Here is a 22,172-nt window from a genome sequence, read left to right on the forward strand (position 1 = left end):
TGCCTTGAATACTGCGGATTATGGAAAACAAGAAAAAGACCTAGTTAAATTTATGGGTTTTAATCATAAACCAATAGAATCACAGTAAACCTATCATAACTGTGCAGATACAGATCCAGGAAAAAGAGAGGAAAGCAATAGGCCTGCTTTTCCTGAGGGAGCCAGGGCAAGGGAGAGGGGGAGCAGGGCTGCTCTCCCAGCTGTGTCCTCCAGGGCATTGAGCTCCTGCATCTCAAATCCCTTCTCCGCTACCATGTCCTGCAAAAACCTGGTAGAGGGCATTGCACTGCCCAGTCCCTGCCCTGTCTCATGGAAAACCAGCTGGGCAGGGCTGGAGAGCATGTGGGAGTGAGGAAGGGGGAGATGGGGAAAGGAGGAGGGGGGAAGGGAGAAAGGAGAAAAGGAATCGAAGCCCAAAGGTCTTTTTCCCTCCATGCCACTGTGCTGCTCGGCGTGGTGGGAGCACGATGAGACCCCTGACAGGGGAGGAGAGAGGCAGAGACTGGGGGAGAAACCTGTGTGTGGAAGGGACTGTGGGAAGCACAGCCGTGGTAGAGAGAGAAGAGCTCTTGATAGAGAGAAATGGCAGGAGAGCAAGGGAGAAGCACAGAAGGCAGAAAATATAAAAAAAAAAAAAGAGAGAGTGATAAGGAGGAAAAAAGGGAGTAAAATATTGGCTTTGAAGGAGAGATAAGAGAGAGAGGGCAGTTAGTGAGAGAAGGAGTAAAATTAAGTGTGATAAGGCCTGATAGAAGCAGGGGAAGGCAGCAAACCCAGGCAGAGAGCTGGGGAGCTGCAGGCAGAGAACCCAGGGGCTGCAGGCAGGGAACTGGGGGGCTGCAGGTCTTTTGTGCTGCTCTATGTGCCTCTGGTGATCCATGGAGAGGAGCCGAGAGGGTACAGGGGTTGATGAGGAGGGTCAGGGAGTTGGTGGGTGTAAATGTCTGTCCCACAGGGTGCCCATAAAGCTGCTCCTGCCTGGGAGGCAGAGGGGAGAGCTGACACCTGCCAGCCATGGGCCATGGCAAGGGAGGGACATGTGGAGCTGGTGGGGAGGGAAGGGCCTGGGGCAGGTGATGTTCTCAGGTTGGAAGTGCTGATGAATCCCTCACCCTCCTCCCTGCTGCAGCCCCACGCACGCTGCCGGTCATGGAGATCCCCATGGGGCTCCCAGTCTGGGAAGCAGAGGAGGTAAGGCATGTTTGCCCTCCATGCCCTAAACACATCTCTTCCTGGGTTTTTTGCTACCTCTTTTAAGCTCTTTTATAAAGTGCTTTGTATTTACCCTTATTCAAAAGAAACAAGTGGAAAGTGCTGTCTGGTTCTGACACAGGGGCCACGGTTCCCTGAAGAACAGTGCTGGAACCCAGCCTCTGCTCTCTCACCTCTGATTAAACTGCAATAGAAACAGACTGTAAATCTCAGCAAAGGAGAGAAAGAGGGTTTATTCTTTGGACTTGTTTTTTTTCTCATCTTTACCAGCCATGAAAATGGCTGAGCTGAGTTACTGGCCACTCCGAGACGCTTTTCTTCTGCTCCATCCATCTGCTTCAATCACACGGTGACCGGAAAAAAAAATTATCCAGTTCACAAAGCATCAAAGATTAAAAAAATCAGTGTGGGTAACAAAGTGTGTGGCAGGCAGCAGTGCCACAGAGCGTGGGGCACACTTGCTAATGTGGGATTTGAGCTGCAGCTTGGATGTAGGGCAGCAGTGTGGCCTCATCCAGGAGGGTTTGGGGCAGCAGAAGTGATGGGGCTGGGGATATATGTGGGGCTGTGTGGCAGGGCTGGGCTGGGAAAAATGCTGAGACATTCCATGGAAAAGAAATCATTTCCCCCTCCCCTTTTGTTTTTCTCAAGCTTTTTTTGACAGTGAAAGACTTGATTTCCCTCTTTGATTGCTGGGGCCCTGTGTTGTACTGCAAATACCTCATTGCACTTGGCTATTAGTATTCCTTTAAATCTATGTGTGTTGAATTAACTGTTTTTGTTACAGCATTAAAAGGGATAACTGGAGCCAACTAAGTAAGCAGCTCTTTTGGACAATCAGTGTCCAGGGTCATGGAGACCCCCCCTTCACCTCTCTGCTGTCTCCTGAACCACTGGTTGTCAGTCCTGGTAACCAGGTTCAGACTGAGACTTCTGTTCCCAATGTGCTTGCTCAGCTGTGCTCAGCTTGGCATCGTCCTCCGAGGGCTGAGACCTCTGTGCATCCCTGCCTCTCCTGGGGGAGCACTACTCCCAGCCTCTGCACTGGGATCTGCAGTCCCTGGAGCGTGCCTTGCCTTCAACTTCATCCTTTTTGTTTGTACCTTATTCGTTTGTGGTTTCGTGTTTAGCTCGCTGAAAATGTTGGTTAAACACTGGTGGGAGGGGAAGCTCATAAAGAGCATTTTGCTTTGGCTATCTTAAAAAGGAAAGCAAAAGCAAAAGGCTTTTAAAAAAATGTTTTCGTTTCAAAGTTATAAAGGAAAGCTGGGTTAGAGATGAGAAAAGAACAAATCAATGCTTGTGAAACCTGCTGTGGAGAAAGAAACACAAGATCTTTTGTTTGAAGATGAACAGAAAGCTGAAACCAGCAAAAATTTCCCCCCTCCCCACCTGCACAGATGCTTCAGGTTGGTTCTTCTAGATTGGCACACTGCTGGAAAAAAAGCAAATTCATTCTTTTCTCTGTTGGGGCTCCAGGTTCCTGTTGCTTACACGTTATCATCTTGTAGTGACTTTGATCCCTGAAGACTCCTTAGGTGCTTTACAAATCAGGCATGCAAATCTTGGCTCATCTGCCTCAGAGATGCCACCAGGGCTGGCTGAGCCAGGAGGCTGCTGGTCAGTGTGGTGCCACCCTCCCAGTAGCAGCTGGGAAGGATGGGAAGCACCTGCTCATTCAGTAAGGCTTATAAAAGCTTCTAGTGGCCACATCACCACCATTTGCAGGGATGTTTTGTGCTTCCAGCTGTGGAACCCCAGTGGCCAATTTAACCCCCATTTCTCCTTCTTCCTTGAGGAGATGAGATGATCTTTGAGATCCCTTCCAACCCAACCCATTCTATGGTTCTGTGAGACAGCACAGACCTTCCAGACCTCCTGATCCAAGTCCCAGAGCTGAGCAAAGGTGGGTTGCTGCTGATGGCCAGACCCCACAGTGATGGGCACACTGGAGCCAGACCAGGGCAGACAGTGTGTTACAGCCTGTGCCTGTTGTCTGGCTCAGCCTGTGTGTCCGTTTATTGACCTATGCAATTTTATTTTTTTTCAGACAAAGTCTCCTGTGAGCCTTGAAGCTGAATTCCCTTCGATGTGCCTGAGAGTGCTTGAGAGCCTGGCTGCCGGCGATCAGGTCCCAAAACCACCGTGAGAGTCATCGCAGGCAGGTGGGGAGCAGCACTGGAGCTCCTCTGGCCGTGGGGTACCAGGTGCTGGAGACACCCAGGTGGGTGCTGCCAATGGAAGTGCTGCCTCCCTGCCCACGGGGACAGCTGTCCAGAGCACAGGAGCCAGCTTGTCCCCTGTTGGAGAGGAGACACCCCAGTACTGCAGGTAAAGGCCAGCAGAAAAACCTCTCCCCATGTAAGGAGCAGATCCCCAGCCCTGCCCTGGCAAAGCTGGCTCTCAGCCTGGAGGCCACGGGCACAGCCAGCTGCCACCTGCCCTGTGATGGGCTCTGCATCCCTCTCCCAACACAAAGGGCTGGAAAACACAGCCCTGCTCCATTGCTGCTTATGGACATCAGTGTCACAGCCCTGCTCTCCGGGTTCTGGGGACGGGCAGGGGAACTGGCTATAAAACCACAACTGGTCCTTGGGAAGAAAAGTCAAAACTCCTCTGGGTGCCATGCAGGGCCTAGGACACTGCAGGAGGTGCATTTGGTGTTGGTGGGAGACTCACCCTGGCCTGGGGCTGCTCTTGGCAAGGCGTCTGGGAAGTGCCTCTGTGGTGAGAAAGTGAGCGCTTGCCAGGTACAGAACTGGACAGATCAAGAAGTCAAGATTTTGCATTCCAACTATCTATAGGAAATAGGGTTTTTTATTATTTCAAGTTTTCATAAAAATCCATAATTATTGAAATCAAAGTTACAGAAGAAAGTTCGTAACTTTTTATTGATTTTATTTCTTTTTACTTTCTTTTTCCCCCCCACCCTGTTGTTTTTCCCCTCTCAGAGTTATATCTGACACTAGAGTCCATCAGACAAAGTCCTTACAAACACAGGAGTCCTGAAGACATCGGATGAATGTTTTCCTGGTATAAAGAAGAAGAAGAGGAGAAAGAGGTGGTGACAGTGTGGGTGCAGTGGGTTTGGACAAGGGGCGGAGGGCACGGTGGAAGGAGAGAGGTCGGTATGTTTGTAGCACTGTTTGTTAATTATTTTTTTATTTGTTCATTTTTTTTCTTTAAAAAAACCCAACAAAACAACACCATTATTATTTGCAAATTGTTGCCTGGCTAAATCATTTTCATATTGAACTTGCGCGGCGCGTCGGCAGAGCTGATGCCCGCGTCAGACTTCCGTGGCACGTACTCGATTTCAATATTGTGCTTGGTGTTGCCTTTCCCCCGGCTCCACAGGAAGAGGAGCACCAGACAGAAGAGCACGACACCCAGGAAGGAGATGAAGCCCATGGTGGTGGCGATGATGAGAGTCTTGATGTCAAAGGGGAAAGGCACGGTGGCGCGCGTGCTGTTGGCATCGCTCTCGTTGGGCTGGTTGGAGATGAATGCAAAGGTCTTGTTGGGCTGGTGGGGCCAGTCTGGGGAGTAGCTGCGCACGTGCAGGTGGGCCAGCATGGTGTCGTTGCCACCCGCGTTGCTGGCGATGCATAGGTAGGTGCCATTGTCCTGGATCTGGGCGTAGCGCACCTCCAGCGTGCCGTCAGGGAAGACAGTGAGCCGCCCGTTGGTTTTGGTAGAGATGAGGTGCTTCCGGGGGGAGAGCCACATGATGGTGGGCGGCGGGTCCCCATCCGCCCGGCAGACAAAGTGAACCGTGTGGCCTTCGTCCACGAAGATCTGCTGAGGTTTGCGGTCCCGTATCCGGGCTCGGCGGCAGGTGAAGTAGTTGGGCAGGAGGACGTCAGGGAAGTCTTTGAACTCCTTGCCCTGGACAAACTCAGGGGTGGAGCAGGTGGGCTGCTGCTTGTTGAAGTTCAACCTCCATCGCCGCCGGAAAACCCAGAGCAGCCGACAGTCGCAGGCCAAGGGGTTGTTGTCGAGGATGAGCGTCTCCAGGTTGCCCACCGAATGGAAAGCTGACTCCTCCAGGGTGGTCAGCAGGTTCCCTGACACATTCAGGATGCGCAGGTAATTGAGGCCACGGAAGGCGAAGGGCTCAACTGTGGTGAGCTGCCCTCCCACCAGCTGGATCTCCTGGAGCCTGAGCAGATCGTGGAGCATTGAGCCCTCGATGGTGACGATGGGATTGTAGGACAGGTTCAGGAATCGGAGGTAAACCAAGTGCCTCACTGACACATACGGGATGGACGTCAGGTTGCAGTGGGTGATGGACAAGGAGGTCAGGTTCAACCCGTAGAGGCAGTTGGATGTCATAGTATCCAGGTAGGGCCAGTGTGAGATCTCGAGGACCTTGAGCCGGTACAGCCTCTTGAATGAGTAATCCCGGATGGTGTTGATGTTCAGATGGCGCAGCCGCAGCACGATCAAGCCGTGAAGGTGAGACAGTGCCTCCGTGGGGATGGAGGTTAGGTTGCATTTCTCCAGGGTCAGCTGCTCCAGGCTGTTGAGGCCACTGAAGGCCCGGTGGGAGATGTAGACGAGGTCGTTGTCCCCCACCTCCAAAGACTTCAGGTTGTACAAGTCCTGGAACATGTAGTCTAGGAGGATCACAATTTTGTTCTCACTAATGTCTAGCTTGGTAAGGTTGCTGAGTCCAGTAAACACCCCCAAGGGGATCAGCTTGAGTCTGTTACTCCTGAGCCCCAGCGTCCTGAGGTTGAAGAGGTTGTTGAAAGCCCCAGGTTCAATGGCACTGATAATGTTCTCGTTTAGCTCTAGCTCCTCCAGGTGAGGGTAGTTGGCAAATTCATCCTGGTTGAGTGTCTTGATGCGGTTCTTGCCCAAGTCCAGCAGCCTGGTCTCAGTCGGGATCCCTTCTGGCACAACCATGAACCGCTTGCGGTGGCACAGGACAGCGCGCTCCTGGGCAGAGCACTCGCAGCGCGGCGGGCAGCCCGTGGCGGAGCCGGACAGGATGGATCCCAGCATCAGGAGGAGAATCGGCTGCCAGCAGGCCAGGATTGGGCTGCGCATACTCGCCTCCCCAGCTACCATCCTATCTCTCACCTGCAGGTAACAGGGGGGAGAGAAACAGCGAGGGGGACATGAGCAAAAAGATGGGCACGGCCACAGCGAAAGGTTTTACTGTCCTGGCAGAGATGACAGTAAGGGGAAAGGCATGGCCAATGCAGAGCAGAGGTTCTAATTTTCCAGCTGAAATCCAGCCCTTTGGCTACAAGACCATCTCTCCTCCCCACCCCCCGACTTTCCACTTGCTGACTGAACGTGCACAGACTTATGAGTGGAAAGCCTTGAGGAATCTGTGTCAGACAGCTTCCTTGGCTTCTTAAAAAAAATAATTTAATATGAAACACATCTATCTACATCCTATTTTAAGCTCTTGAAATTATTCCGTTCCCTGTAGATGGAGCCTGAATATAAAGGCTGCTTTGCAAACACAGAGTAGCTGAGCACAGGATCGAACATCTGGGGGAACCCCACTTGGGGTCGGCCATGGCGACACCTCCGTGGGCACTCACCCCTTCCTCTGTGCTCCCCCGTGGGCAGAGCAGCCGCTCTCCATGTGTGCCCTCAGGGCCAGCCCCTTGCCTCCTACCAGTGCCAGGCTGCAAGGGCAGACCCACACCATCCCCCCTGAGACACAGCAACTGGTCAGACACTGTCTACAGAGTGCACTGGAGCCTGAACTCAGGTCCAGGGGGGCTGCAGGGCATGGGGAGACTGCCTGGTCTCAGCTGGGAAAGACCCAGCCTCCTGCTGCCATCCCTGGGGAGGGCTGGGAGACCTCCCCAGGGAGTTCATGGTCTGGATTGTGCCCAGAGCCCTCCCAGCCCACTGGCAGGCAGAACCAGACACTCCCTGTCACGCTGCCTCTGTTGCATTTATTTCCTTATTCAAGCTATTGTGAGGAATCAAATCACATTAATATTCTATATTAGATCTAAGACTACTCCAGCCCATGTTTATATCTATTGTTATGTTACTCTCTGCACTGCTCCCACTAATGCTATTTATGGCTATCGCTGAACACACCCAATCCATTACTTCCACTGGCTCCATTTGTATCCATCACTGTATATCCTGTACATTACTTTCCCTGCTCAGCACTATTTATGGGGTTGGTACACGTTCTGTGCATTCCTGTTATTGCATCTGCTCATATTCAGCATTTCATACAGATATATGACCCAAGGATAACTTTTGTTCCCCAAAAATTATTCAAAATTTCTTTGCACGATGCAAGGATGGAAGATGATGGACTGGCCATAAAAATGTCCACCAGCACCATCTGGGAAACCACTAGCCTTGGCACAATGGGCTGTGAGGACCTGGAGTCCCCACAGAAACCCTCTGTGGTTTCCTCCCAGTTCGCTCTCCTACTCCATCCCTTTTCCCCGCTCTCTCTGCAGTGGGGCTGCTCCCTTGGGACCACACTGAGCACATCACCTGCAAAGTGAAGAGGTGCAGGGGTGGGAGCTGATCCCACCAGCTCCCCTGGCAGTGGTGCCGAGGTCCCTCCTGCTGGCCCCAGGCCAGCAGGTCCCAGTCCGGTGGAAACATTTTCAGTGGGATTGCTTGGGTCTGGGCCAGGCTGCAAAGAGTCATTTGCTGTGTACTTACAATCCATCATCTCCCATGTCATCACCTCCCCGGTGCTGGGCAGCTGTACAGAGACAAGTGGGGCTGCTGCTACCGTCGAAATGCCACTGGGGTGGGGTTGGGGCCAGGGCCCGCTGCAGGGATGTGCAGGTGCCATGGAGCCAGGATGGCACCCTGGTTGGCACATGGATTTGCTCCCTGGCCTCGTGCTGCAGCCCCAGCTGGGGCTGAGCTGCCAGGGGGTCCCTGGGCCTCCTCTCCCTGTGGCCAGGAGCTTCTCAGGGCACTGCTCTTCCACCCGCTTGTAAACGTGCCCTGGCTCCCGCAGCCTCCATCAGCCTGTGTTCCTCAGAAACCAATTCCCGTTCCTCGGAGCCGTGGTGAGAGAGCCATCAAAGACAGCAAAACACGGCGTGCAAAACAAAATACAGTCTGAGGGGCTTAATTATAGCAGGGCTGAAACCACTCAGCTCATTAGTGTGCCAGGCACTGGCCTTATTTGGCTGTGTGCTGGGCCAAAACCTCTGCTCTGCCTGCACGTGCCACTATGTGCTGGTCCCCACTGGGCATGGGGAAGGGGGAGAGCTGACTTCTGCCACAGATCCTGCATCCCAAGCTCCCCTGGGCCCAATCCTGTCTCTCCACCAGCAGGAAGGGGATTGCACCTCCGGCACCTTTGGTTCATTGCTGTCATCCCTGCTCTGGCCTCGGCAGAGCCCAGGCTGTGCGGTGTTGATGAGTACAATATAAGCAAAGAGGTGGCGGATGAATGAAGCAGAATCTGTGAGGTGTTACCGAGGAGCACAGCCCGACTGCGCAGAATTAAAGTCTAGACACACCTCACATGTTATTAGTTCTCAGCTAAATTTAAATCCGTGATAAATACAATCCCCGACAAAGACATCCGTAATCTTAATAGCCAGAGTCACAGAAGAGCTCTGGGAGAAAGACAATAAATAAGCCGGAAAATTCTGAGCTAAGATGAGCTTTAAATCACTTCTGGTTCCCATTTACCTCTGCCTGATTTGGAGAGGAATAGTTGTGCCTCAAGGTGAGGTGGATATTAAGAGATGCCCTTCTAAAAATGACTGAAAGTGTGATTTTTATGTGAGCTGTGGGTCAACAGCCCATGTGTGCCTTTACAGCCTCCTGCACTGGGGCTGTAGGTGGGGGCTGCAGCTGCCTTGAAGGGCTTGGGTGACTGTGGGGACAGGGCTTGGTGTCACTGGGGGAGAGGCGGTAGTGGCCCCTCCCAATTGCCACCTGCAAGAAGGGCTTTCCACAAACCCCTCACAGTTACTCTGAGGAGGCCCCTGAAACATGTCCAAGCACCCTTCCAGGGTGCCAGCCGTGGCCCCAGCACGAGCTGCCAGGCAGGAGCAGGCCGTGACCGTGATGCACAGCCCATCCTGGGAGAGCTGCAGCCCTCTGGCACGAGCACGGCTCTCCTTCCTCACACACAAAAAAAGAATCGATAAAAAAAGCAGCAGCTGCCAGACTCACTGCCTTTGGGCAACGAGCAAACCCAGCACAGAACTCATGCTCAGAGCCATGGCAGCCACTGACCCTTGTCTTCACCACCTGCTGCCCAGGGCTGAGGGCTCCAAAGTACAGTCCCTTCCCCCAGGAAGGTGCTGGACTCAGCCAAGAGGCGCAGATGGACGCACTGGAGTGCACTGCCTTGGTGCTAAATACAGCAGGACCTGCTGAGTGTCTCTGGCTGGGCTCAGCACTGGGAGGAAAGATACTATTCTGGGCCCGTGCCTGGAAATGCAGCCCGGGGCTGGGCTGGAGCACTGACATGGGTGGGGTTCGCTCCCTTGTGAGGCACAGGCTGCCCTGGTGTGGGAGGAACGGCCCTGGGAAAACCAAAACTGGGTGATGACCCAAAAGGGAGCCCAGGCTTTGCCCCTGGGTGTGCTCCTGAGGATGCCCCAAGGGCTGGGCAGCTGCCTGGCCATGCCCACCACTGTCACCGCTGTCCCTGGGCTGTCCCCTGCTCACCGCCCTCGGAGCAGGGTCGGTGCTCCCTGGCACTGAGCGATCTGCTGCACTGACAGCAAGTGAGCGGCAAAAACGCCTGAGTCAGCTCTAAGCCCACCTGGCAGCCATAAATTACCGTGCAGGAGATGTTCACCCTTGAACCAGATGCTTCTGAGAGCATCGAGCGACAACAGGCAATTTAGGACAAAGCGAGCCATATCCCAGCAGGGAGGGGGGAAGCCTGCAGTGTTCTGGGGGCTCAGTGTCCCCACCCCGTCCGTCCCTGCAGGAGCTGACCTGGTGCTCCCAGCTCCACACAGGAGTGAGCCAGACCCCAGCAGTGCTGGGCATCCTCACTGGGCTACGGTGTAGGTGTGGGTCCAGCCATGGGCTCACCCCCATCTCTGCCCTGATGGCTTCATCCAAAGCCAATGACACACAACTCTCAGAGTCCATGCTCTCATCTCCTCTACGCTGCTGCAGCTAAATCAAATTTTATTGAACTTGACTACATTTTAGAGATAAAGACTCCAGGTTTACAAATAAATATTTAACAACCTTTCCTGCTGCTAAAAGAGTTTCTTATCCAGACCCCGGGCTCTGCACTAAGTGTTCCTGTAGCTATCTGCAAAGCGGCAAAACAAAGGGAGCAGCTTTAATTTGCCAAACACGTTCGTGCCCATTTCCTCCTCTCTCCATCATTCCCCTGTGTCCAGCGCACATTTATGGGCCCTTTTTATTTGCCTCCCCCTTCTCCTCATCCCATCTGCTCCACCTCCTCCTCTTTTCCCACCCAGTCCCCTGAGTGCAGGCATTGGCAGTAGCTGCCCTCTTCCCGACTGCCCAGGCATGGGCAGCAATGGGTAGGACCATCAGGCAGATCCTGGGATTACTCTGCTCCATCTGGGTGAGAAGAAGCCAAAGAGGGAGAGCATAAAGTGAGCCCTGACCGCTGCCAGGGCTGGCTGGTGGGGGCATGAAAACACTGCCACAGTGCAGAGGGTTGTCCTGTGTCCTGGCCTGTCCCCAAATGCTCCAGAAGCAGCACAGGAGGGTGAAAGAATGGGGGAGAAACAGGCAGAAGATGAGAAGGACCTCTCAGGGTGGTGGAGACACACGAGCAAGTCGTGCAAGGCAGAGAACCATGGCTGGTAAGCCAGAGAGGAGACCACCCCCAGCCCCACCAGCTGGCCAGGCTCACTGCTCCCCTCGCCCACAGGAAGGCATAGCTCTCTAGCTGGGAGCCCTTGCTCAGCCTCTTGAAGTATCTGCTTTCAGCTGCTCTGAGGCGGGAGCCTGGAATAGGTGTGCTGCAACCTGATCTGTTCTGGCAGTTGCTTTGAGGCTGGAAAGGAGCATGAAGAAATATTGAAGATGCAAATCCCCTTCCGGCACTGACACTGCCCGGCTGGCACCAGACATGGCTGGCCCATGGGACTGCCCTGCAAAGGCATTTCCTCATGGAAACAGGCTCTGCCATCCAAAGCATGGTGTCCCCAGCACCACAGTAAGTCAGGGAGGCACCAAGCCAAAGGGAAAGAAGAGCAGGAAAAAAAGGAAGGGGATGCCCAGGTGAGGAGAAGGGCTCTAACATGGGCTGAGGGGCTGGGATGCTGTAAAAGGGAATCTTTGGCCCAGCTGTCCACTGGTTTAGCTCTGGGCTGTGGATCTCCCTGATCCCATGCAGGGACTGATATGTACAGCAGGGGGGCAACTGGCAGAGGCCCAGAGGCAACCTGGAGAGTGGCTTTCAGGCTCAGCAGGCGAGTTATTGAATCAATGGAAAGGAGATCCCAGTTGTCTCTGCAGGATGCTGAAGCTCAGGACAGTTTTTACTGTTTCTTGCTGTGATCACATCTGTGCAAGAGCTGCTCACCCTCCTCACACCTTTGCTCCTTCGTTTTGAACATCTCTTCTCTCTTGCTGCACATGCTTCAGCGCCCCATCAGCAAAGAAATCATCCTGACAAGGGATCAATACGTAATTGTGAAGGCAGTTGTGGATGCCGGTGGTGTAAAGCCCTGAGCCAGCACGAGATAAACGAGGAGGATGAGGGTGCAGCACAGTGTGGAGCTGGGGCTCATGGCCAGCCATGCTCCTCCCCTACTCGTGGGCAGAGGTGGCTGGGACATGGACTGGCCACTGCTGCCACAGCCACGGCCAGGGGATGGTTCAGTGCTTCCCAGGTCAGGTGAGCCTGGAGGAGGCTCTTTTTTTCCTGCTTGTGAGCCAGAGAGCAGGAGAGTTGTGTTTGCCAGGGGAATAGCTCCCATGGATTGGCCTTGGGACTCCAGCACCGGAGATTTTTAGGGCTGCATCAGCAGGAGAGAGCTGGAGACTGGTGGGTGCTGGAGAGGACATGCACCAGCTAGTTGAATGGGGCTTCTCCTTTTTCTTTTTTTATTTCAGCAAATTTCCTTGGGATTCCCATCTCTGTGGATGTGGGCTGGGTCCCCAGGATGTTTTAGGTGCTCACTGAAGGAACCCAGCTCAGCAGGCACTCTGATCAGTGAGCACTGGGTAAAGGAGGCTCCAGCGCAGCATGAGAGTTTCTAGATGGTTCTTCTTCCCTGTCTGTGAGAAAGGTGAGAAAAGGGGATGGAAAAACCCCAGGCTCTTCTTAGGGCTATGGAAACACTTGCATTGAAGAGGTGAAAGAAAGTCCAATGAGTGTCTGCTGGGGGAGCCGCCAGGTCACAATGACATTGCAAAGGCATCTCCTGTGCTTTGCCCTGATGTGCCCATGACCCAAATGCCTCCTGTGCTTCCTTGAGCTGCCTTAAAGCACCCCAAGCAGTCCCAGCCCCAGTGAGGGCCCTGCAGAGGGCCCTACCTGGGCAGCAGCAGTGGGTTTGGGGCTGGCACAGCCCAGGCAGGCTGTCCTGCCCGGGAGCTCTGCGTGCCCCTGTGCTGCCACGGTGCTGCTGAATCAGCCAGAGCTCAGCTGCACGGAGCCTGTGCTGGACCCCGTGCCAGTGTCAGGCCAGGACACCACCTGACATGGCACAAAAGCGGCTGCTACAAAGTCACTGCACTGCCAGAGCGCCCCTTCTCCGGGTCAGGAGCAGATGGCATCGCTGTATGGGCTTGCCTTGATGGCTGGTCTGGTGACAGGGGCTTCCCGCTCCCCCAGCCCAGGCTCCAGCCCCTGCAGATGGTCCCTGGGCTGTGGCCAGTGCCAGTGTCTGGCTCTGCCAGGCTGAGACACTGCTCCTGCCCACCCCCAAACCACACCTGGGGGCACCAGGAAGGGCAAACTGCACCCTCCCACTGCTTCCAGCCCTTCCCCTCCAGCCACCAGCCTCTGCCCAAAGGCACCCCATGGCTCTGCAGCTCCCCAGAGCTCTGCTCAGTGCCCAGGGCAGGGCTGGGGCACCATCAACTCCAGCAGCAGAAAGCCAGGACCAGAAGCAGAGATGTGGGAACCCCCCAGTGCCTCCTGCCCTCTTTTACCCAGGACTGCCTAAGCAGGACAGCAAATGCCAAACCAGCCCAACACCCTGGTCCCACAAGCCATCAGGGGACAGTGCTGAGGCTTTGGGATGTGACCCCTCTAACTGCCACCAGTCCAAGCCCCTCTGTCCCTACTGCATCCCTGCCACTGCTCAAGGGTGGAAACCCCAGATCAAAGTCCCAAAGGCAAGGGAACAGCAAGCCCAGGGGCCGGTCACATTCCTTACGTTTAACTGAAGCTCAGACTGTACTTACAGCACAACTCAGCTTTCCAGGCCACATCCCCTGAACGCCCCTACAACCAGCACAGGATACCAAGTACAAGGGCTGCTCCAGAGCACTGTGTCTTCCCCTGGAAACCTTTGGGACAGTGGCAAGACAACTTCAAAGGACATACAGTGTCAGCTTTGCTGACCTCAGGGAAACCTGTTGATTTACCTCCCTTTAGGACCCGCCCTGATATTTTTATACTGCTGCCTAAAATAAGCGGCCTTGGAAGCCTTTGAGAGAGGCTGAGTGCAGCCCAGACCAGCAGAGATGGCTCTGGGATCTCCCACTGGTGGGACAAGCAGCACTGGGCAGTAAGGCAATGTGTGTGCCATGCTGCCAGGGCACCCAGCCCTGCAAGTGCCCGTGGCATCAGCAGAGCTGTCCTCGCTCCATATCCCGTGGGGACACAGGGCAGAGGGGGGTGCCAGGCTCACACAGGAGTGTGGCTGTGTCTCAAGGCACTGCAAGAGATGGAAGCCCCAGTTCTCTCCATCCACTCCTTCCCACAAGCCAGGTCTCTCTCTCTCTCCCCCTCCCAGTTATTATTAAGTTTTGTTCACATAATCACAAATTTAGTGCCGCAGGAATTTCCAGAGAGAGAGAAGTGGAGAAAAAAGGGAGGCAAAGAAAGCATGAGCGATGGCAAACATGGAGAGAAGATTCCTCTTCCCAGCCTGGCTTTCTCTGGGCTGGTTTTACATGTATAATTTCTTTTTCTCTTTCCCCCTTTCTCACTTGTTTGATTTTTGCATTATTTATGGCTTGTCTTCAGGGCCTGTATTTGCTGTTATTGTTTCATTCAGCAATAAAATGGATTAGATAAAAACAACAGACTGTGCTGAGGTGCAGCTGAACCTGCCTGTCCTGCAGCCAGCTGAACCCACGGAACCGGGACGAGCGGGCGAGGGACTGCCAGCCCTTCCCAGCACAAACCCCCGCAGGAAGGGAGGTGCTGTGGGATATGGCCTGAGCAGGATTTGGGCTCCAGGTGCTGCCAGCCCTGCTGATACAAATCCTTGGCAGGTACGGGGCTGTGCAAAGCACAGTCAGTTTAATCCCCAGGAGAAGGGGTGTCGGCGCGCTGGCAGACTCATCCGTGCCTCAGCCCTTTCTGCCTTCCAGCACCCGCTGAGCCCGTGGGCACGGAAAAAAAGAGGGATGCCATGGGGATGGAGTGGCTCCCCACTGCCCTCAACAGAGGGCAGCTTTGGGGGTGGGTTTGCAGTGTTTTGCTAGAGCTGAAACCGATTCTTTCTGCCCCTTCTTCCTCTCCCAGTGCTGTGAATAATATCATGGAGCCTGCACCCTGAGAACAAAAGTAATCACAGGGAAATACAGTGCATCGGAATGCAATCGGAAATGCAAGGCCAGGGCTTCCATTTCCCTCTACCTTCTGTAAGGCTTCCCATTGAAAAGGATAAACAGATTGAGCACAAATCAGTTTAATGGCAGCACCTAATGGCAGCGCAATTTCATGTTTCCCAAAGTGAACTGCACCTCAGGCCTAAGCAGCAGGCTGGCTCTGTGGGAAGGCCACCACATAGCACAGCCCCAGACAAGTGCTGGGGGTCCCCAGGGCCCCCCTGGACTGGCTGCCCTCAGCAGCAGCACTGAAATAGCTGGTTCACCGGGGCACAAGAGGGGCTGGTGTCCCTCTCCAGCCTTGGGGATGCCCATGGGCTGTTGCACGCCCGACTCCCAAAAGAAAAGAGGTGTCCCTGTGGGTGTCACTCACACCCCTGAGGTCCTCGGACCCACTGGGAGCCTGTGGAGTGCTGTGCCTTGCTCTGTGGTACAGCACACAACCCACTGGCCAGGGGAGCCACAGGACAGTCCTCCCCATAATGACCTCGGTGGGGAAAGGCTGGGTTCAGGAATGGGAGGGAGAGGTTTGGCTGCTGGAAGGTAAGAAGCGCCTCCAGAGTTCTCGAGCTTCGCTCGCCACCCCCAGGTTGCCTCTGAGGTCTAAATCAGTTGTTTCCCATTTCACACTTGACATCTCAAATCCAAACAAAGAGCTGAAAGAATAGATCACGTCAAAATATTTCTGCTTCTCCCTCCTACGAGAATTCCCCATCAGAGACCAATCCAATTAAGGTGCTGGTTATGAAATTAACCATAATTACTAGAGTGATATTTAATGTTTTGCATTCTGATGAAGAAACAGAATGGAAATGACAAAAAAAATAATAATTGTGGGTCCTACTGAGATAACTAAGAGCAATTTAGGCTGGGGAGGGAACGGGCTGCCAGGGGAACAAGGGCTGTGTGGGGTGGCAGGGGTTGAGCTGTGTCATGGACACTCATCCCAGGGACCCCACAGCCTCAAGGGCTGGGCTGGGTGCTCATGGGCACTTCCCTCAGGGAGCCATGGCCAGCCTGTCCCCCTGAGTAGGGGTCAGCCCAGCCTGATGGCTGCCACAGGTATCTTGCTATTTGAGCATCCCTTGGACAATGTTAGACCACAGGACCCACGTCCCAGGAGGCACAGCCCAGTCCTGTACCTCCTGACCCTGTCCCTGCTTCCTGTGGGGACTCTCTGGCTCACCCACAGGACTGTCCCCAGCTCAGGACACAGATCCCAGCCCTGGGACAAAGGACAAAAGTGCTTCAGTGGGCAAAGCCTTTGGCCTCTGCTCCTCTGGAGCCCAGGAGAGGCATGTCCATGTGTGGACACGTGTCCATTGCAGGATGCCATCACAGTGACTGGCTGGCTGGCTTACAGAGATATGTGAATAAAATGATGGAAAAAAACATGCAGGATGGTTAAACAGAACTGTTTCTGTGCTTAACCATGAGAATGATCAAAACCAAGCCAAGCTCCCCAGCCCCTGCAAGAGGGATGCTGACCTGCTGCCCCACCTGATCCGTGCTCAGATAGGAGGTGCTGTTTGGATGGGGTACAGGATGTGGAGGGCAAGAGGTGGTGGCCAAGATGTTGGCAAGGCCAGAGGGAGGACTGAGATGCTGGTGGAGCTCATGGCAGGGCTCCCCCCAACACGGCCATGCTGCTGTCAATGCACCAATACACTTCACACATCCCAGGGCACGGCAGGGCCCAGAGGGGTCCCGTTAGTCACTCCTGATTGCTGCTGCTGAAAGGTGGGAATCACATGGTTGCTGGGCTCCTGCTGGGCAATCTCCCCACTGTCCCCCCTTCCTGAGCCAGACAGAATAACCTGCTGCCCTCAGGGATGGAGGAAGCTGTCCAGGCTAAAGAGGAGATGAGGCTCTTGGAGGCATTTATCATCATTTATTCAATTGCCTGGGTCAAGCTGACAATTAACGCTGCTCAGACACGGCCACCTCTGTGACCTGGCTTTCTCCTGGCTCACAGAGACAAGAGGGCAGAGGCCACACTGTGCTGCTGACAGGGAAAGCACTGAGAAGGGGGGACTATGGTGGTGTTTGTCCCCTACCCCAAGCCAGCCCTGTCCCCAGATACCCCTTTCTCTCTCCGTATCACACATGCCCTGACATTGTCCAACAGGCTGCAGGTTCAAACAGCCACTGACACTGGCTGTGAGTAAGGCATGTACCCAGGCAGGGTCACAGGGAGCTGGGACACATGGCAGAGGCACAGGGACCTCTCTCCCTGCAGCCATTCCCTGCCATAAGCTCCAGTTTTTACTCACCTGGATAGAGAGAGAGAAAGGGGGAAAAACTGACTCAGAAGGAAATTGAGGCCGCAGCCTTCTGTTGCTTTCTCCCTTTGTTTTTCTTGGGTTGTTTGCTTTGAGTTAAGCATTTGTAGCCCTTTTCTCTCTCATCCCAGCCCTCCCTGCTACCTGACAAGCTCTTCTGGCTCTTTTCCCACCAAAGGCCATCCCTGCTCATGCCAGGATGAACTCTGCTTGGGGTTCAGCAGAGAATGGAGCAGAGCTGCTGACTCAGTGCACGGTGTGTGCTGGAAAGATGGGCAAACCCTCGCCCTCACCAAGCCATGCCTCAACCTGCACCGCTGGCTGTGCCCTCTGAACCACCAGCAGGGTGGGCACTGGTGAGTGTGGGGACACTGAGTTCACATTAGCCTGGACCAGGGCAGGAGAGTCCATATGAGCCAGTGGCACCACTGACATCCATATCAGGGCCAGCACCGCTCCAGCACGCAGCTCAAGGGCCCACAAGCCCAAGGACTGGCAGGACTCGGCTCAGGTGATGCAGAAAAGTGTCTTTCCAGCAGTTTTCACACCTGAAGCTTCACAACAGAGTTGGTAGAGATGTGTTTTCCGCACGGACATTCACAGAGATGTGCCCATTTCCAACCCTGCCTCGAGGGGATGGGGTCCCACCGCCAGCCCTGACACTGGTGTCACCCCACAGCTGTCACAGCAGCAGCCAGCAGTCGCCCAACACACCTCATCAAACCCCAAGAGGTTCTGTTGTGTTTTATAATTCAATTTATAATTCACTGTAATTACACTACAATCGTGATGTTATTATAAAGTCATTTATCAATCCCTGAAATAAAACCTCAAGTTGGAGGATTTTATGCTTGTTACATACACGGAGCAGCACAAACTTCAGCAGCACTACAGTGGCTGTGTTAAGCAGGACACTAAAGGAACCAGAAGTCCTTCAGTGATGCTGTTAACCTTCCACTGATAGGAAACTGTGGTAATTAGAGGTATCAGAGAGTAATTACGTTACAGGTGTAGAGTAACTGCAGCACATTACAGTGTTACAGCAGTATAGCCATTTGTTTAGTAATTAAGCCCTCCACAAAAAGGCCTGGAAAACCTGATTCTTCCCCAGGAGCTGTAAACTCAGCTCCACTGTCTCCCCCAGTTGCTTCCTGCCCATCCTGTGAGACCCAGTGAGGGCTGGGGCTGCCTGAGCACTGGTGTGGGCAGGTGCTATTGTGAAAACCATCTGCAGGAAGACGTGGAGGCTTTAGCCCAGGGACACATTTCTCTCTCGGCCTTGCTCATCAGCTGAGAGCTGCAGAGACCCCCCCTCTCCTTCATGGCATTCAGTGATCCAGTGATTCAGCCAACGGGATTCAGGAAGGAGCCGGGAGCAGCAGGTGAGAAGGCACCGTCAACCCAGACATCTCAACTCCCTGAGTCCCAGCCCACTCTGCTGGGATGGTCAGAGAGCTGAGTGGGGGCTTCAGCAGGAGCCAGGAGCCCAGGGGAATGGACAAGGAGGAAGGTGGAGGAAGAAAGGTTTGGGCAGTGACGCTGGCGTGGGGCTGGGATAGATGCCGTTGGGATGAGCATGGGCTGGGATATCTGGCGATGGGCTGGGAATAACTGCTTTGGGGTGGGGTTGGGCTGGGAATAACTGCTTTGGGGTGGGGTTGGGCTGGGATAGCTGTGGTGAGCTAGGGATGGGCTGGAATAGCTGCTGTGGGGTGGGGATGGGCTGGGATAGCTGCTGTTGGGTGGGGATGGGCTGGGCAACCCTAGCACAGTCCATACAGTCCCCATGCCAGGGGGGATGGCGGGAGGCACAGCCACACCGCTGCTTCACAGCCGTCTCCGGCAGGCATGAAGGTCAGGTCAGGGCTGCTGCAAGTGGCAGAGCAGCCAGGAGAGCGTTAAGACTGGCAGGAAGGCTGGGATGGGGCTCTGGAAGGGATATCATTGCAGAGCCAGAGCCGGGCTCCGGAAGGTGGTTCAGAGGAAGGGGAGATGGAGGGAGAAGGACATCCATGGAGTGGGGCTGTTCCTGGGAATCCCTGAACTGCTCTGCCCCATGCTCCCCCCTCGAGCCGAGACCCCGGAGAGCAGCAGGGCTGTCACACCGATCCCCTGCTGCGGGGAGAGTCGCTCGGTGGAAAGGGCGTTTGCTGGGAAGGACCGTGGATGCCGACTGCTGGGCTGGCAGCTGGGGTAGGGACAGGTGGAGAGAGGCAGCAGAGCCTCAGCGACGCCAGCCAGCCCAAGCAGACCCGATCCGACCAGTGCCCACGCTCACCCACTATCCCTCCCTCCTCATGCAAATCACTTTCACGGCACCATCACTCCAATTTCTTTCTCAGAGGTGGCACATCCAGCACCTGGAGCGAGCCGTGCCTCTACCCTTCACTTGGGCTATTTATACATCCAAGGCGCAAGGTGAAAAATCCAATAACCTACACACGGTATCGGAGAGCAACAAGCTCTGGCACTGCCCGGGAGGGCTCCCAGATCCCTTCTGCCAGCAGGCTCCTGGTCATCCTCGAAATCCACACTTGCCCTGCGAAGCCCCTTTAACATTAACCCCTTCTTTTTTCTGCCAGACACAAACTGAGGGCTGAGCCCACGCCGGCAGCTTAACCCTGTCCAGCATCCCAAATTCTCTGGGCTGGCTCCTGGTTCCGGGGCGTGGGGCTGAGCCCAGACAGGGGGACCCTTCAGTGCCCCTAGAGCCCTCCCGGAGCCTGAGCTATCCGGCAGTAACTCCCCGCGGCCCTGACTCACTTAATTCCAGGACTGGGGGGGCAGGTGACGGCCAGGTGAGCCCCTGCCCCGAAAAATATCCCCCACTCCCCGCCCCACGCCATGGCTCCTGCCTCCAGCCTGGTCGCTCAGGGCTGGAGAGCTCTCCCTGCCCGTCTTTAACCCTTAGTGCCTCTGTCTTGGGGATGGGCAGAAGGACGATTCCTCCTCTTAAGTTAAACCTTGTTGGCAGGGTACATCCAGCTTGAGGCTGATCCCTGCTTCCCAGCCAGTCCTGGCAGGCAGCGTTCTCCCGGCTATCGATACCCTACCTGAACATGGCATCTTCTCCAGGCCGGCCAATTCACCTGGGAACTACGGGGAGAGGAGGGAGATGCTCCCCATCAAGATGCAGCCCCAGCCCCTCGCTGGGATCCCGGCCCCGCACCCCGGCCCCGCCTGGCTCGGAGCTCCCGCAGGGGCTGCGCCGAGGCTGCGGGAACGGTGCGGGGGTGCGGGAAAGAGATGGCCAGAAGGAAGTGCCCGGGCAGAGCGAGGCGGGGAGGCGGCAGATCCGCATCGTCGGGGCTGGAGGGCGGCAGCGCCCAGGACACACGGGCTCCCCCGGACCCCTATACAGTCCCAGGGGCACGCACCAAGTTCCCAGCCCCGCGCCCCCCGCACCGGCGCGGGTCCGGCCCCGGGGCAGCGCCGTCCCGGGGCCACGGAGCCCCCCCAGCTTCCCGCTCCGCCGGTCCCGCCAGCCGCGGTGCCCCGCTCCGGTCCCCCGCCCCGCTTACCCGCATCTCATCCTCGCCGGCGATCTCCTTCGGTCAGAAATGGCATCTCCCCCGGCCCCCCCGCCAAACCTCCACCTGCAGTAGCGCAGCTCCCCCTCTCCGCAGCGACAACACGAGCGGCGGCGCTCCCGGGGCCGGGCCGCCCCCCAGCCCCGCGCCCGGGGGAGGGAGGGAGGGAGGGAGGGCCGGGCCGGGCACGGGGCCCCGCCGGGGCCGCCCTAGGGCCGCACGGCCGGCGGCTGCCTGCCCTCCGCGCCCGGGCGGCCGGCGGCGCTGCGGGGCGGCGGCATCGCCCCCGCGGGCGGGCGGGCGGCTGGCTCGGCCCGGGCTCCGCACGCCCGCTCCGCCGGCCGGGTCTGCCGCGGCGGGGCCGGGCTGGGCGCTGCCGGCCCCCGCCTCCCCTCCGGGAGGAGCCGGCGGCGGGCGCGGGGCGGTGCGCGGAGCGGCGGGCACGGCAGCGGCGGCCGCGGCCGGTCCCTCCTCCCGCCGCCGCCCCCGCTCCGCGCGGGGGGTGCGGGTCCCCGGGGCTGCGGGGCGGGGGGAGCGAGGCTGGATCCCCCGCAAACCGGAGCCGCTCGGTGGCTGGTGGCCCCCGCAGCCCCCGCCCCGCCGCCGGCGGTGCAGCCTCGCTGCCCGCAGAGGACGGACCGGCGGAGCACCGCCCGTCACCGTCGCGTCGGTGCCCAGCCCTGCCCGCCGAAAGGACGATGCCAGGCTACCCTGGGGATTCCGGAGGGTCCGTCCTACATCACCTGCCTCAGTACAGTGTTTTGCTCCTCTTTTTTCACTGTCCCCTCACCCCGGCACATGAGAGGGAAGAGGCGACACGGGGTGGGGGAACACTCTGAGGACTGATCTGGGACCTGGTGATCCCAAAGGCCCCCTCAGAGGCTCAGTACATGCTGAGCTGGTGGCATCTCATTCAGGACTAAGTGCACGACTTCCCAAGTGCTGCCCACCATTTCACCCCTTCCATAATGGACACACTTTGTCGAGCAGCATTAGATTTGCCCAGCACTGGCTGAGCAAATCAGCTGAGGCTGATTCTCTATCAGTAATGGACACAGACTTTGCTTCTAATGTGCACTTTCCCCTCCTGCTTCCTCTTGGCAGGGCTATCCTGGGGTGCTTCCTGCTCTGTCCTGCTTCTACCCAGCTGTCCCTGGCTCCCAGCCAAGGTGGACCCAAGGCACGAGCACCAGGACCCTCTCCACCGGCTCAACCTGGGACCAGGAGTCCCTTCATTGGATCCCATGCACTGCATCCCATGCGCCTTCCCTTGGACAGCTCTTTCAGCCGGTGGGAGCTTTTGAGAAAAGCGCTGGCTTGGCCTTCTTCCACCAACCATTTAGCCATGCCCAGGGGTGGAGATTCCCATGCAGAGCATCCCTCTGGGCAGGCCTCCCTTCCTCCCTCCTGCGAAAGCAGAGCAGTTCGCTTGCCCCAG

General features: G+C 56.1%; 1 protein-coding gene and 1 long non-coding RNA gene across 5 annotated transcripts in view; one reads left to right on the top strand and one right to left on the bottom strand.

The window, feature by feature from the left end:
- LOC135420722 (uncharacterized) overlaps nt 1-4,435 on the top strand; it is a 128,861-nt gene extending 124,426 nt beyond the window's left edge. Inside the window, exons 3-4 of the long non-coding RNA XR_010433693.1 lie at nt 1,130-3,118; nt 3,263-4,435. This is a non-coding gene — a long non-coding RNA (uncharacterized LOC135420722). The remainder of the gene's footprint in view (nt 1-1,129; nt 3,119-3,262) is intronic.
- LINGO1 (leucine rich repeat and Ig domain containing 1) overlaps nt 4,012-22,172 on the bottom strand; it is a 154,775-nt gene continuing 136,614 nt past the window's right edge. For 3 of the 4 annotated variants that reach the window (XM_064668470.1, XM_064668469.1, XM_064668471.1), the window contains one exon: nt 4,012-6,300. In XM_064668470.1, the coding sequence (XP_064524540.1) occupies nt 4,447-6,288 (1,842 nt within the window). In that variant the 5' untranslated portion in view covers nt 6,289-6,300 and the 3' untranslated portion in view covers nt 4,012-4,446. Of the gene's footprint in view, nt 6,301-20,725; nt 20,915-22,172 lie in introns of those variants that run through there. The other variant, XM_064668468.1, reaches the window with a different exon arrangement.

Source organism: Pseudopipra pipra, chromosome 12 (assembly GCF_036250125.1).
Source record: "Pseudopipra pipra isolate bDixPip1 chromosome 12, bDixPip1.hap1, whole genome shotgun sequence".
Classification (NCBI taxonomy): Eukaryota; Metazoa; Chordata; class Aves; order Passeriformes; family Pipridae; genus Pseudopipra; species Pseudopipra pipra.